This window comes from Anolis carolinensis, unplaced genomic scaffold (genome assembly GCF_035594765.1).
Source record: "Anolis carolinensis isolate JA03-04 unplaced genomic scaffold, rAnoCar3.1.pri scaffold_13, whole genome shotgun sequence".
Classification (NCBI taxonomy): Eukaryota; Metazoa; Chordata; class Lepidosauria; order Squamata; family Dactyloidae; genus Anolis; species Anolis carolinensis.
The window spans coordinates 7,877,873-7,892,722 of NW_026943824.1; the positions used below are offsets into that span (position 1 = coordinate 7,877,873).

At 43.5% G+C, this 14,850-nt stretch overlaps 1 protein-coding gene across 2 annotated transcripts in view; it reads left to right on the forward strand.

Moving 5' to 3' along the window:
* LOC100555827 (mitochondrial import inner membrane translocase subunit TIM16) overlaps nucleotides 1-14,850 on the forward strand; it is a 103,466-nt gene that overhangs the window by 14,987 nt on the left and 73,629 nt on the right. For both annotated transcript variants that reach the window (XM_062964374.1, XM_062964372.1), the window contains exons 8-9: nucleotides 6,228-6,314; nucleotides 7,787-7,869. In XM_062964374.1, coding sequence (XP_062820444.1) covers nucleotides 6,228-6,314; nucleotides 7,787-7,869 — 170 coding nt within the window. The remainder of the gene's footprint in view (nucleotides 1-6,227; nucleotides 6,315-7,786; nucleotides 7,870-14,850) is intronic.

The window sequence follows — 14,850 nt, forward strand, 5'->3', positions numbered from 1 at the left end:
GTGTTAGAAGCATAACACCCTAGAGTTGGACCCTATCCAGCCATGAAAGAAGGCCCAATCAAAGCTCTCTTGACAGATGACCATCCAGCCTATGCTTATTGTTATTATTATTATTGAAAATAATAGTATTAGAAGCATAACATTGTAGAGTTGGACCCCATCCAGCCATGAAGGAAGGCACCATCAAAGCTCTCCTGACACATGACCACCCTGCCTTTGCTCATTGTCATGATTGTCATTATTATTGTAGTTAATAATACAGTAGAGTCTCACTTATCCAAGACTCTCTTATCCAAGGTTCTGGATAATCCAAGGCATTTTTGTAGTCAATGTTTTCAATATATCATATTTTGGTGCTAAATTCGTAAATACAGTAATTACAACATAACATTACTGCATATTGAACTACTTTGTCTGTCAAATTTGTTGTATAACATGATGTTTTGGTGCTTAATTTGTAAAATCATAACCTAGGCTTTTCCTTAATCCCTCCTTATTATCTAAGATATTTGTTTATCCAAGGTTCTGCCGGCCCGTTTATGTTGGATAAGTGAGACTCTACTGTAATAATAATAATAATAGAACCATAGAATCCTAGAGTTGGGCCCCATCCTGTCCAACCCCCTTCTGCCATAAATGAAGACACCGCTCAATCCCTCCCGATAGATAGCCATCCAGCCTCCAATGAAGGAGCCTCCGCCAAGATCTGAGGCAGAGAGTTTCACTGGTGAACAGCTCTTCTGACCTTCCTAACAATGAGGTGAAATCACTTCTCCTACCATTCGAATGCATTGCTTGCCGGTGTCCCACGAATCCCACCCTCCCCATGGGCTCCAAGGGACGTTCCCAAGGAGGCCGTGGGAAGCGGAGGCGGAGGCAGCACAGGGGGCTTGGCTTGGCTTGGCTTGCCTTTTCGGAGGGCTATTTTTAGCCCTGCTTCCCTGGGTCCCAGGCTTCAGGGGGGAAGCACATGGCTCCCCATTTCTGGCTGCTCTCCTCTCCCAGGATCCAGCATTTGGGATCAGGCGCAGTGACAGAGGAAGCTCCCCATCTGCAAAGGCCTCTCCATCCCACCCTTTTCTCTCCCTTCCTCCCTTTTCCAGGCTTGGCTTTTGAGGGCTGCCTTTTCCCCTTAGCAATTTCCCCCCTTCATGCTGACCCATGGTATTTGGCTGCCTGAGTCAAAGGGCGAAATCATGCCATTCCCTTCATTCTCTGGATGCACAAATTGCCTGGAAGGGCATCTGATCCAATGCTCTTGGTGGACTATAACTCCCTGCATTGGGGGATTCTGGGAGGCATAGTCCCCCAAACAGACCCCTTTCTCTACTCCAGTGATTCCCAAAGTGGGCACTACCGCCCCCTGGTGGGCGCTGGAGCGATCCAGGGGGGCGGTGATGGCACCTATTAGGACACACAGGGGGCGGAGCTAGAGGAGTGGGCGTGACTTCTTCCCAAGAGCCCGAGACAGGGCTGAGAATCTCCTATACCTCTTCTGAGGCTCTTGTTGGGACACAGAGGGCGGAGCTAGGGAATGAGGCGGGGCCTCTTTCCAAGAGCCTGCAACAGGGCTGAGCCTCTATACTTCTCCTGAGAGGCCTTTTAGGACTAAAGGGCGGGTCTAGATGTGGGGGCGGGGCCTCCTTCCAAGAGCCCAAGACAGGGCTGAGCCTCTATACTTCTCCTGAGAGGCCTTTTAGGACTAAACGGTGGGGCTAGGGGTGGGGGCGGGGTCTCCCTCCAAGAGCCTGCGACAGGGCTGAGCCTCTATACTTCTCCTGAGAGGCCTTTTAGGACTAAAGGGTGGGGCTAGGGGTGGGGGCGGGGCCTCCTTCCAAGAGCCCAAGACAGGGCTGAGCCTCTATACTTCTCCTAAGAGGCCTTTTAGGACTAAACGGTGGGGCTAGGGGTGGGGGCGGGGCCTCTTCCCAAGAGCATGAGACAGGGCTGAGCCTCTATACTTCTCCTAAGAGGCCTTTTACGACTAAACGGTGGGGCTAGAGGTGGGGGCGGGGCCTCTTCCCAAGAGCATGAGACAGGGCTGAGCCTCTATACTTCTCCTAAGAGGCCTTTTAGGACTAAACGGTGGGGCTAGGGGTGGGGGCGGGGCCTCTTCCCAAGAGCATGAGACAGGGCTGAGCCTCTATACTCCTCCTAAGAGGCCTTTTAGGACTAAACAGTGGGGCTAGAGGTGGGGGCAGGGCCTCTTCCCAAGAGCATGAGACAGGGCTGAGCCTCTATATTTCTCCTGAGAGGCCTTTTAGGACTAAACGGTGGGGCTAGAGGTGGGGGCGGGGCCTCTTCCCAAGAGCATGAGACAGGGCTGAGCCTCTATACTTCTCCTAAGAGGCCTTTTAGGACTAAACGGTGGGGCTAGAGGTGGGGGCGGGGTCTCTTCCCAAGAGCATGAGACAGGGCTGAGCCTCTATACTTCTCCTAAGAGGCCTTTTAGGACCAAACGGTGGGGCTAGAGGTGGGGGCGGGGCCTCTTCCCAAGAGCATGAGACAGGGCTGAGCCTCTATACTTCTCCTAAGAGGCCTTTTAGGACTAAACGGTGGGGCTAGAGGTGGGGGCGGGGCCTCTTCCCAAGAGCATGAGACAGGGCTGAGCCTCTATACTTCTCCTAAGAGGCCTTTTAGGATTAAACGGTGGGGCTAGAGGTGGGGTCGGGGCCTCTTCCCAAGAGCATGAGACAGGGCTGAGCCTCTATACTTCTCCTGAGAGGCCTTTTAGGACTAAACGGTGGGGCTAGAGGTGGGGGCGGGGCCTCTTCCCAAGAGCCCAAGACAGGGCTGAGCCTCTATACTTCTCCTGAGAGGCCTTTTAGGACTAAAGGGTGGGGCTAGGGGTGGGGGCGGGGCCTCTTTCCAAGAGCACGAGACAGGGCTGAGCCTCTATACTTCTCCTGAGAGGCCTTTTAGGACTAAAGGGTGGGGCTAGGGGTGGGGGCGGGGCCTCTTCCCAAGAGCACGAGACAGAGCTGAGCCTCTATACTTCTCCTGAGAGGCCTTTTAGGACTAAAGGGTGGGGCTAGGGGTGGGGGCGGGGCCTCTTTCCAAGAGCACGAGACAGGGCTGAGCCTCTATACTTCTCCTGAGAGGCCTTTTAGGACTAAAGGGTGGGGCTAGGGGTGGGGGCGGGGCCTCTTTCCAAGAGCACGAGACAGGACTGAGCCTCTATACTTCTCCTGAGAGGCCTTTTAGGACTAAACGGTGGGGCTAGGGGTGGGGGCGGGGCCTCTTCCCAAGAGCACGAGACAGGGCTGAGCCTCTATACCTCTCCTGAGAGGCCTTTTAGGACTAAACGGTGGGGCTAGGGGTGGGGGCGGGGCCTCTTCCCAAGAGCACGAGACAGGGCTGAGCCTCTATACCTCTCCTGAGAGGCCTTTTAGGACTAAACGGTGGGGCTAGGGGTGGGGGCGGGGCCTCTTCCCAAGAGCCCGAGACAGGGCTGAGCCTCTATACTTCTCCTGAGAGGCCTTTTAGGACTAAAGGGTGGGGCTAGGGGTGGGGGCGGGGCCTCTTTCCAAGAGCACGAGACAGGGCTGAGCCTCTATACTTCTCCTGAGAGGCCTTTTAGGACTAAACAGTGGGGCTAGGGGTGGGGGCGGGGCCTCTTCCCAAGAGCCCGAGACAGGGCTGAGCCTCTATACTTCTCCTGAGAGGCCTTTTAGGACTAAACGGTGGGGCTAGGGGTGGGGGCGGGGCCTCTTCCCAAGACCCCGAGACAGGGCTGAGCCTCTATACTTCTCCTGAGAGGCCTTTTAGGACTAAACGGTGGGGCTAGGGGTGGGGGCGGGGCCTCTTCCCAAGAGCCCGAGACAGGGCTGAGCCTCTATACTTCTCCTGAGAGGCCTTTTAGGACTAAAGGGTGGGGCTAGGGGTGGGGGCGGGGCCTCTTCCCAAGAGCCCGAGACAGGGCTGAGCCTCTATACTTCTCCTGAGAGGCCTTTTAGGACTAAAGGGTGGGGCTAGGGATGGGGGCGGGGCCTCTTTCCAAGAGTACGAGACAGGGCTGAGCCTCTATACTTCTCCTGAGAGGCCTTTTAGGACTAAACGGTGGGGCTAGGGGTGGGGGCGGGGCCTCTTTCCAAGAGCCCAAGACAGGGCTGAGCCTCTATACCTCTCCTGAGAGGCCTTTTAGGACTAAAGGGTGGGGCTAGAGGTGGGGGCGGGCCTCTTCTGAAGAGCGTGAGACAGGACTGAGCCTTTATACCTCCCCTGTGAGGCCTTTTAGGACTAAAGGGCGGGGCTAGGGGTGGGGGCGGGGCCTCTTCTGAAGAGCGTGAGACAGGACTGAGCCTTTATACCTCCCCTGTGAGGCCTTTTAGGACTAAAGGGTGGGGCTAGAGGTGGGGGCGGGGCCTCTTCTGAAGAGCGTGAGACAGGACTGAGCCTTTATACCTCCCCTGTGAGGCCTTTTAGGACTAAAGGGCGGGGCTAGGGGTGGGGGCGGGGCCTCTTCCCAAGAGCGCGAGACAGGGCTGAGCCTCTGTATACCTCCCCTGAGGCGTTTGTTAGAACACGGGGGTGGGGTATAGAGGTTCAGCCCCGTCAGGCACTTGGGAAGAGGCCCCGCCCCCTCCTCTAGCCCCGCCTCCTGTGTCCTGGACAGAGATAGAAGCTCAGCCCTACCTCAGAGCTCATAACTCCGTCCATCCCAGTCCTGGCCGCCCATTTGTGGCCCCACCCACCTCCCCCTTGCAGCCCTGCATCTTGGACTACGGGAGAGGCTTAGCCCCACCCTCTTGAGCAGGAGCCACACCCCCTCTAAGCCACGCCCCCCTTTCCAGGGGGCAATGAGTAATATTTTTTGTGGAAAGGGGGCAGCAGGCCAAATAAGTTTGGGAACCACGGCTCTACTCAAACATGCCCCTTGTTCTTGTGTGCCTTTGGGTCTTGTACGATTCCAGGGCCCCAGTGGGGTAAAACAGCTTTTCCTCGTCCTGTTCTCAGGCCCCAGAAATAGACTTGTCGGGGTTTCTTTACCATTCCACAAACAAGAGTTGAGATAGGTTCGAAACCAGTAAGCTGCCCTACTTGCTTCTGTTGTTGTTGTTGTTACTATTATTGTTATTATTCCAGGTCCTAACATGCATCTCCATCATCAGCATCATTGTTGTTTTTTAAGGCCTTTTGGGAGAGAGAAAAACAACTGCATTCAGCAATACTTTTGACTCCTTAGTGGCACTTTGGGGATTAATAATAATAATAATAATAACAACAACAACAACAACAACAACAATGATTTTGTGATACGAAATCCAGCATATCTTGTTTACTGTGTCGTATCATGTCATTGTGTCAATATTATTGTTATTATTATTGTTATTATTAATAATAATAATAATAATAGTGATTTTGTGATCCAGCATATTTATCTTGTTTGCTGTGTCATATCATGTCATTGTGTCAATAATAATAATAATAGTGATTTTGTGATACGAAATCCAGCATATCTATCTTGTTTGCTGTGTCATACTATGTCGTTGTGTCAATAATAATAATAGTGATTTTGTGATACGAAATCCAGTATATCTATCTTGTTTGCTGTGTCGTATCATGTCGTCGTGTCAATAATAATAATAATAATAATAATAGTGATTTTGTGATACGAAATCCAGCATATCTATCTTGTTTGCTGTGTCGTACCATGTTGTTGTTTCAATAACAATAATAATACATTAATAATAATAATAATAATAATGATTTTGTGATACGAAATCCAGCATATCTATCTTGTTTGCTGTGTCATACCATGTCATTGTGTCAGTAATAATAATAATAATAATAGTGATTTTGTGATACGAAATCCAGCATATCTATCTTGTTTGCTGTGTCATACCATGTCATTGTATCAATAATAATAATAATAATAATAATAATAATAATAATAATGATTTTGTGATACGAAATCCAGCATATCTATCTTGTTTGCTGTGTCATACCATGTCGTTGTGTCAGTAATAATAATAATAATAATAATAATGATTTTGTGATACGAAATCCAGCATATCTATCTTGTTTGCTGTGTCATACCATGTCATTGTATCAATAATAATAATAATAATAATAATAATAATAATAATAATAATAATAATGGTATTGGCCCACAAAGGCAGCATAGCCATAAATGGACCTATTTGGGGGGGGGGGGTCGCTTTCAAAATGTAGGGGGACCTGACCAGTGCTGGACCTTCTTTTTCTCTCTCTTTCTTGCCCCGTAGAGTGTCCTGGGCCATGACAACGCCAAGGATTCCCGGTTGGTCTGGGTTAACGCCGAAGGAGGCCTCCTTTCTGTTGGGTTCAACCAGGTAAGAGACCCCTGGATTTTACCTGGCATATAGATATATTTATTTATTTATTACATTTATATCCTGTTCTTCTCACCCCGAAGGGGACTCAGAGCAGCTTACAAATCAAATGAAAATACAATATATTATTAGCATAGCACAATATAAGCATTAAATTAAATTAAATTGGGCTCGGGCTGTGGCGCAGGCTGGAGAGCAGCTGCAATCAATCACTGCAATGAATCACTTTGACCAGGAGGTCATGGGTTCGAGGCCCGCTCGAAGCCTATGTTTGTTTGTCTTTGTTCTATGTTAAAAGGCATTGAATGTTTGCCTATATGTGTAATGTGATCCGCCCTGAGTCCCTTTCGGGGTGAGAAGGGCGGAATATAAATGCTGTAAATAAATAAATAAATAAATTACTATATTGTACTATATCATTATATGGTAATATTATTAGTAGTATTACATTTAATATATAAAATATATTCAATCAATATTATTATATTGTATTATTATTAGTATAATATTGTATTACATTATAATATTATTATCAATATTATATGTGTATATAATCTATATATATATAAAAGGGTAATGAAATTTCAATGTAGGACAAAACAACAAAACTACACATCCCAGAAACACTAAACTTGACAGCACAACCCCTCATCCATGCCTCTACGTTCATACAACAAAAAGAAAAGAAAAATAAAGTCCTAATTAGAGGGAGAGGAATAATTGTTTTTATCCAATTGCTGCCAGTTAAAAGGCTAAGCTCCGCCCACTTGGTCTCCTAGCAACCCACTCAGTACAGGGGAAGGCAGAGTTAGGCCTCAGGCCTCTTCCACACTGCCTATAAAATACAGATTATCAGATTTGAACCGTTGGGGAGATGGTGGCGGGGTATAAATAAAGTTTTTATTATTATTATTATTATTATTATTATTATTATTATTATTATTATTATATGACAGTGTAGACTCAAGGCCCTTCCACACAGCTATATAACCCATTTATAATCTTATATTATCTGCTTTGAACTGGATTATCTTGACTCCACACTGCCATATAATCCACTTCAGTGTGCAGTCGGACACAACTGGACTTAATGTCAGGAGAAAACCTTTACCCTTGACCTTAACTACCACCAATTCCTCAATACTTTATTTCCCATACCACCAGACTTCGCTACAGCAACGCGTGACCGGGCACAGCTAGTATATTATATATTTATAAATTATTATAAATTATATATATATATTTATAAATTATTATAAATTATATATATAAATTTTATATATTTATCATATAGCAGCAAACAGTGAACTCACCATATGACACGAATCTAATGTGCACCATAATTTTAGTGATGTAATTTAGCCAAAAAAAGGTGAGCATTAGATTTGAATACTCAGGGTATATATATGAAAACCCTCGTGTAAACATCAATGCTGAGCAAAGGGTGCCAATCCGTGCCTCTCCTTTTGCAGGTGAGGGAGCGCGAGGTCCGGCTCTGGGACACCCGGAAATTCGGCAGTTCGCTGGCCTCTGTCACCCTGGACGCCTCCCCCAGGTAGGAACCCCAGGATTTGCCTCTGTTTCCCTTTGTGTTCGGACCGCCTTTGGCTTCCTGAGCCAGAGATGTGGGTTTTGGAGGGCATTGAAAGGTTTTGTATTTGGTCTCTCTGTTCTTGGAGAGTCTTTTGTTTGGCATTTGGATTCTGTTTGGTGACTGTGGTTGCTTTGTGTTTGCATTCTGTCCTTGTTGGGAGCCCTGTTTTGCTCACTGATTTGAGGTTAATTCTCGCCAACCCCAGAGCAAGAAGAGTGCCTTTATGTGATGGGAAACTACAGATCTCGGGAATCCATATGAAATGGCAAAAGCTGTTTGTAAAGATCTTATCATGACTAAGGCTCTTTCAGGCAGGGGAGAATCTTTTTATCTCACCTGCTGCCCCGAATTTGTGAAGATCTTATAACGACTGGCACCAATTTGTAAAGGACTATGAACAACTAACACCAATTTGGAAAGATACAACCGCCAAAGACTCAGGGAGGAGACCTTTTACTTTTTTTTCTTTCTTCTTCTTCACTTTAAAGGGTAGCGTAACTTGGTTTAGAATATATGCGACAGAGGCTTAGATGTTGGAAGAACAATAACAAGTTTATTCAGGCACAGAGCTTAGTGGTTCCAATGTTGTTTCTCACTTGGAGGTATTCTTATTAACAGTTACAATACTAGAATGAGATGAATCAACTCTCTAAAGTATCACTTCTTCCTCTGCCACTTTTAACCCGTTACTTCAATGGATCTCTGTGAGTCCAGCTGGGATTGGTTCCCAAAGTCTGAAACTTGGACTATCCAGTGACCCCTGTGATATACTATCACAGATTCTCTGTTCCTTACCAGGACACAGACTACATTAAATAAGTCACCAAACTTATTTAAAACCGACTCAAAATGAACAATTGAGTCTCCTTGATCCCATCAACCTGGAATCAATCTTCCCTGTGCCTCATCAGAGCACAGACTGACTGACTTTTTAAAACTCTGCACTTCTTCAATTAAACGGCAGTTGGCTCCGCCTACTTCTCCATGGCAACCAGCCTCTGAGTGCTGAGATGCAATAACTGTAATACTTACCTTTTAAAAACATAAACACACAATTAAATATAACATTTGTAAACCAAAATTCGTACTTCGTTACACCGTTAGAATGGGTTTAATGGCTATTAATGGTTTAGCATGGAAACATTTCTGGTCTCTCCAGACAAAGTAGTGAAGGTCCCTTAATTTGTCGCCTGCATTTAAAGAAATACAGGAGGCATCAAGAATTGGGTTCCCAGCAAAGCCCTGAGCAGCAACAAACAGGGCTTTGTGGTCTCTTATCAAGGTTTGAACACATATCTTTTGCCTGGTTGTTTGGGTGACCTTATGTGACTCCTTTAGATTTCTGGTTGCTGATGGTGGTATCTTCCACTTTTGGTCCCCTTCAGTATTGACTTGTATGTATATGTAATAAGTATATACCAGGCATGGGCAAACTTGGGACTTCAACTCCCACCATTCCTAACAGCCTCAGTCCTTTCCTCTTCCCTCTCACCTACAGATTATTATTATTATTAATATTACATTATTATTTAAAGGTATTTGATATTGTTATAATTTAATAACATTTATTATTTCCGTATTTCTTCAATTGTAAGACACGCCCTAATTTCAGTATCATCACCAACAATAAACATACATGAAGATACACTTATGATTCTAAGACACACCCCATTTTTAGAGATGTTTATATGAGGAGAGAAGCACATCTTAGAACGGAAGAAATGCAGGATGCGTATAAGTATTTATTATTTATTTATTTATTTAATACATTTATATCCCGCCCTTCTCACCCCGAAGGGGACTCAGAGCGGCTTACAAATTAAATTTACATACAATATTATATTATTAGCATAGCACAATACTGGCAATAAATTACTATGTTGCACTATAGCAATATATTGTAATATTATTATTAATATTACATGTAATATATAGTATATAATTAATATTATTATATTGTATTATTAGTATTATATTTTATAAGTATGTCTGTATGTGTGTATATCTCTCGGGGGTGTTGTTGACAAACTTTGCTGTGACTTTTGGGGTCCCAGGGGCTGCCTGGCCAGGGAGGGCACCTTCCTCTTCCCTTGTTTTCAAAAGCCCTTCTGCAGTGGATTCCAGGCTTATTTGGGCTTGTTTTGCCCCTGGCCCTTATCTGCGAAGGAATGTGCAAACGGCATATCTGAGTGTGAAGCCGCCTGCCCTGAGCACAGTCCGATAAAGAGAGCCTTTTGGGGGAGGGATGTTGGCTTTCTTTAAAAAAAATAAATTATATCATTATGCAGATAAATTATAACAGTTGCAATTACAAGGTTGCTGTATAACCATGTTCCAGAAGCAATCCAGTGATTCCAGCCATGAAAGCCTTAGACGATACATACTGTATATACTCGAGTATAAACCTAGTTTTTCAGCCCTTTTTTAAGACTGAAAAAGCCCCCCTCGGCTTATACTCGGGTGAGGGTCCTGGTTGGCTTAGATTTGGGTCAGCTTATACTCGAGAGTATATGGGACATTTATTATTTTTCTCTATTATTATTGGTATTACAGTAGAGTCTCACTAATCCAAGCCTCGCTTACCCAAGCCTCTGGATTATCCAAGCCATTTTTGTAGTCAATGTTTCCAATATTTCGTGATATTTTGGTGCTAAATTTGTAAATACAGTAATTACAACATAACATTAATGCGTATTGAACTACTTTTTCTGTCAAATTTGTTGTATAACATGAAGTTTTGGTGATTAATTTGTAAAATCATAACCTAATTTGATGTTTAATAGGCTTTTCCTTGATCAGTCCTTATAATCCAAGATATTCACTTATCCAAGCTTCTGCCGGCCCGTTTAGCTTGGATTAGTGAGACTCTACTGCAGGGATCCCCAAACTAAGGCCCGGGGGCCAGATGCGGCCCTCCGAGGTCATTTACCTGGCCCCCGCCCTCAGTTTTATAATATAATATATTGTATATACATATAATGTTGATAATAATATTTTAATGTAATACAATATAACACTAATAATAATACCATATAATAATATTAATTATATATTCTATATTACATATAATATTACTAATAATATTACAGTTTAGTGGTATAGTTCAATAAAGTAATATATAATGCTAATATAGTGCTATGCTAATAATATAATATATTGTATGTACATATAATTTGTAAGCCACTCTGAGTCCCCTTTGGGGTGAGAAGGGTGTGATACAAATGTAGTAAATAAATGCAGTAAATAAATAAATAATAAATAAGTACATTTTAGACTTAGGCTCGCCCAAAGTCTGAAATGACTTGAAGGCACACAACAACAACAACAACAACAACAACAACAACCCTAATTAACTTGACTATCTCATTGGCCAGAAGCAGGAGCACACTTCCCATTGAAATCGTGATAAATGTATGTTGGTTAAAGTTATTTTTATTTTTAAATATTGTATTGTTCTTTTGTTGTTGTTGTTGTTTTTACACTACAAATAAGACATGTGCAGTGTGCATCGGAATTTGTTTGTTGTTTTTTTTTCAAATGATAATCCGGCCCCTCAACAGTCTGAAGGATTGTGGACCGGCCCTCGGCTTAAAAAGTTTGAGGACCCCTGCTCTACTGTATTACATTTATTATTTTTCTCTATTATTGTTGCTACTATTACATTTATTTTACTTATTTTTATTATTTTTATTATGACACAGCAAACAAGATAGATATGCTGGATTTCGTATCACAAAATCCCAAGTCGAACACTTCCCAAGTGTCTAGGACTGTGTGATGTATTTTCAGATGATGCACACAGATCCCAGCAGGGTGGCCTTTTGCCGTTGGCAGATCATAATTTTGTCAATGTCTATTGTTTCCAAATGCCGGCTGAGATCTTTTGGCACGGCACCCAGTGTGCCCATCACCACCGGGACCACCTGCACTGGTTTCTGCTCTGATCTTATTATTATATTTATTATTTTACTCTATTTATTACTACATGTATTATTTTCCTGGGAGCCCCGTTGGCAAAGTGTGTTAAAGGACTGAGCTGCTGAACTTGCGGACCGAAAGGTGCCAGGTTCAAATCCTGGGAGCGGGGTGAGCTCCTTCTGTTAGCCCCAGCTCCTGCCAACCTAGCAGTTCGAAAACATGCCAATGTGAGTAGATCAATAGGTACCACTGTGGCGGGAAGGTAACAGCGCTCCATGCAGTCATGCCAGCCACATGACCTTGGAGGTGTCTACGGACAACGCCGGCTCTTCGGCTTAGAAATGGAGATGAGCACCAACCCCCAGAGTCAGACATGACTGGACTTAATGTCAGGGGAAACCTTTACCTTACCTATACTCGATAATATATGGTACATTTATTATTTTTCTCTATTATTATTGGTATTATTACATTTATTATTTTTCTCTATTATTGTTGCTACTATTACATTTATTTTACTCTATTATTATTATTATTATTAATACATTTATTTCACTCTGATCTTATTATTATTATATTTATTATTTTACTCTATTTATTACTACATGTATTATTTTCCTGCAATTATTATTATTATTATTATTATTATTATTATTACATGTTTTATTTTACTCTATTATTATTAAAAGGATACATAAGCACATTTACATTGAAGAAGATGAGAATAATGATTTACTCAGAGTTGGACAATCTTATCTTAAATTTGAGCTTTATGTAAATATTCAAAAACTTTTAGCCTACTGATGCTTCAATTAATGTAATTTTATTGGTACAGCAGAGACTCACTTATCCAACATAAACGGGCCAGCAGAACGTTGGATAAGTGAATATGTTGGATAATAAGGAGAGATTAAAGAGAAGCCTATTAAACATCAAATTAGGTTATGATTTTACAAATTAAGCACCAAAACATCATGTTATACAACAGATTTGACAGAAAACGTAGTTCAATATGCAGTAATGCTATGTTGTAATTACTGTATTTACGAATTTAGCACCAAAATATCACGATATATTGAAAACATTGACTACAAAAATGGCTTGGATTATCCAGAGGCTTGGATAAGCGAGGCTTGGATAAGTGAGACTGTACTGTATTATTATATTTATTATTTTACTCTATTTATTACTACATGTATTATTTTCCTGTATTTATTATTATTATTATTATTATTACATGTATTATTTTACTCTATTATTATTAAAAGGATACATAAGCACATTTGCGTTGAAGAAGAGAATAATGATTTGATCAGAGTTGGACAATCTTATCTTAAATTAGAGCTTTATGTAAATATTCAAAAACATTTAACCTTCTGATACTTCAATTAATGTAATTTTATTGGTACAGTAGAGTCTCACTTATCCAACACTCGCTTATCCAACGTTCTGGATTATCCAACGCATTTTTGTAGTCAATGTTTTCAATACATCATGATATTTTGGTGCTAAATTCGTAAATACAGTAATTACTACATAGCATTACTGCATATTGAACTACTTTTTCTGCCAAATTTGTTGTCTAACATGATGTTTGGTGCTTCATTTGTAAAATCATAACCTAATTTGATGTTTAATAGACTTTTCCTTAATCCCTCCTTATTCTCCAACATATTCGTTTATCCAACATTCTGCTGGCCCGTTTATGTTGGATAAGTGAGACTCTACTGTATCTGTTTTTATTTCTGAAATTTACCATTCTCGGCTTATACTGGAGTCAATGTTTTCCCAGTTTTTTGTGGTAAAATTAGGGGCCTCGGCTTATATTCGGGTCGGCTTATACCCGAGTATATACGGTAGTTACAATTACAATGTTTTCCATATATTTGTCCATCCCTATATTCAATCTTATAACATTTCTGTTGATTCCTGCTCTCCTATTGTTTATATGTTTATACTTATCTACTACTTATATACCGGTATATATATCCATTCTTCTCTTCTGCATGATAGGGTAGCAGCTTTGTTGGCTTTGCTGCCATTGCATTAAATTCTGCAGAGGCAGCAATGGGACCGAGCCAAAGCCCCTGCCTAGTTTGCTTTGGGAGGCTTGCTTTGGGAGGGGGCTTTTTGCTGGCAAAACCTCGGCTTTTGCCCTGGAGACGGACATGAGGCCCCCTGACTCTTTTTGGAATTGGAAGGAATTGTGTGGCCACGGAAGCGCCAACCTTGCAGAGATGCCAAGTGTGGACAGAGGGGCCGGAGAGAGGGATATTGCGGGGGGCCCATCCATCCGTTGCCATGTCTGGCCCCCCGCCGTCCGCCTCCTTGACAACTCTGGGAAAAGAGGGAAAGAGCCTTTGGAAGTGGGCACCACTGCTATTTGCATTCAGTCAGTGGGCAGAACGGTGTCCTCCTTCTCCAAAGCAAGCTGTGTTTTCTCTGTGTTTCTTCTCCCGTTTCGGCCTTTGGGCCACGCTCTTGGCATGGCTTGTATTCATCTGCAAAACCTTTTAAAGTCTCGTCCAAATCAGCAAGGCGTTTGCGTCTCCTTTCGTGCTGAGTCTGTGAAATGAATGAAGGCAACAAAGGGCCCCCAGGGTTGGGACTATAGGGCCCCATAGCAAGCAAGTGGAGCGCGGAGGAGTCACTTGGGGGGGAAACGGGCCTTGGGTCCAGGAGCGGGATTTCACAGCCTGGTTCCCAAAGGCAGCGCCGGCCTCCCGTGGGTCTCTTTGCAGAACCAATGGGGCCTTTCGGTGCCCTGTTTTGGGAGGGGGGTCAGCAAAAGTGCTGAAGCAGCACCTGGGCATTTTTTCATGCAAAGGGACACAACTGGGGTCCAACTGGCTTTGTGTGCGAAAGGCGCCAACGTCATGGAGTTGGGTTTTGGACTCAGGTTTGGAAGGGGAATTCTCGCAGGAAGGGAGAAGAAGGGGAAGGATGAGAATGGGATAGTTATGGGGCATTGCTCTCTGCAAGGAACCCCCAAATGGAGAGTGAGGGGGGCCAGAGAGCAGGAAA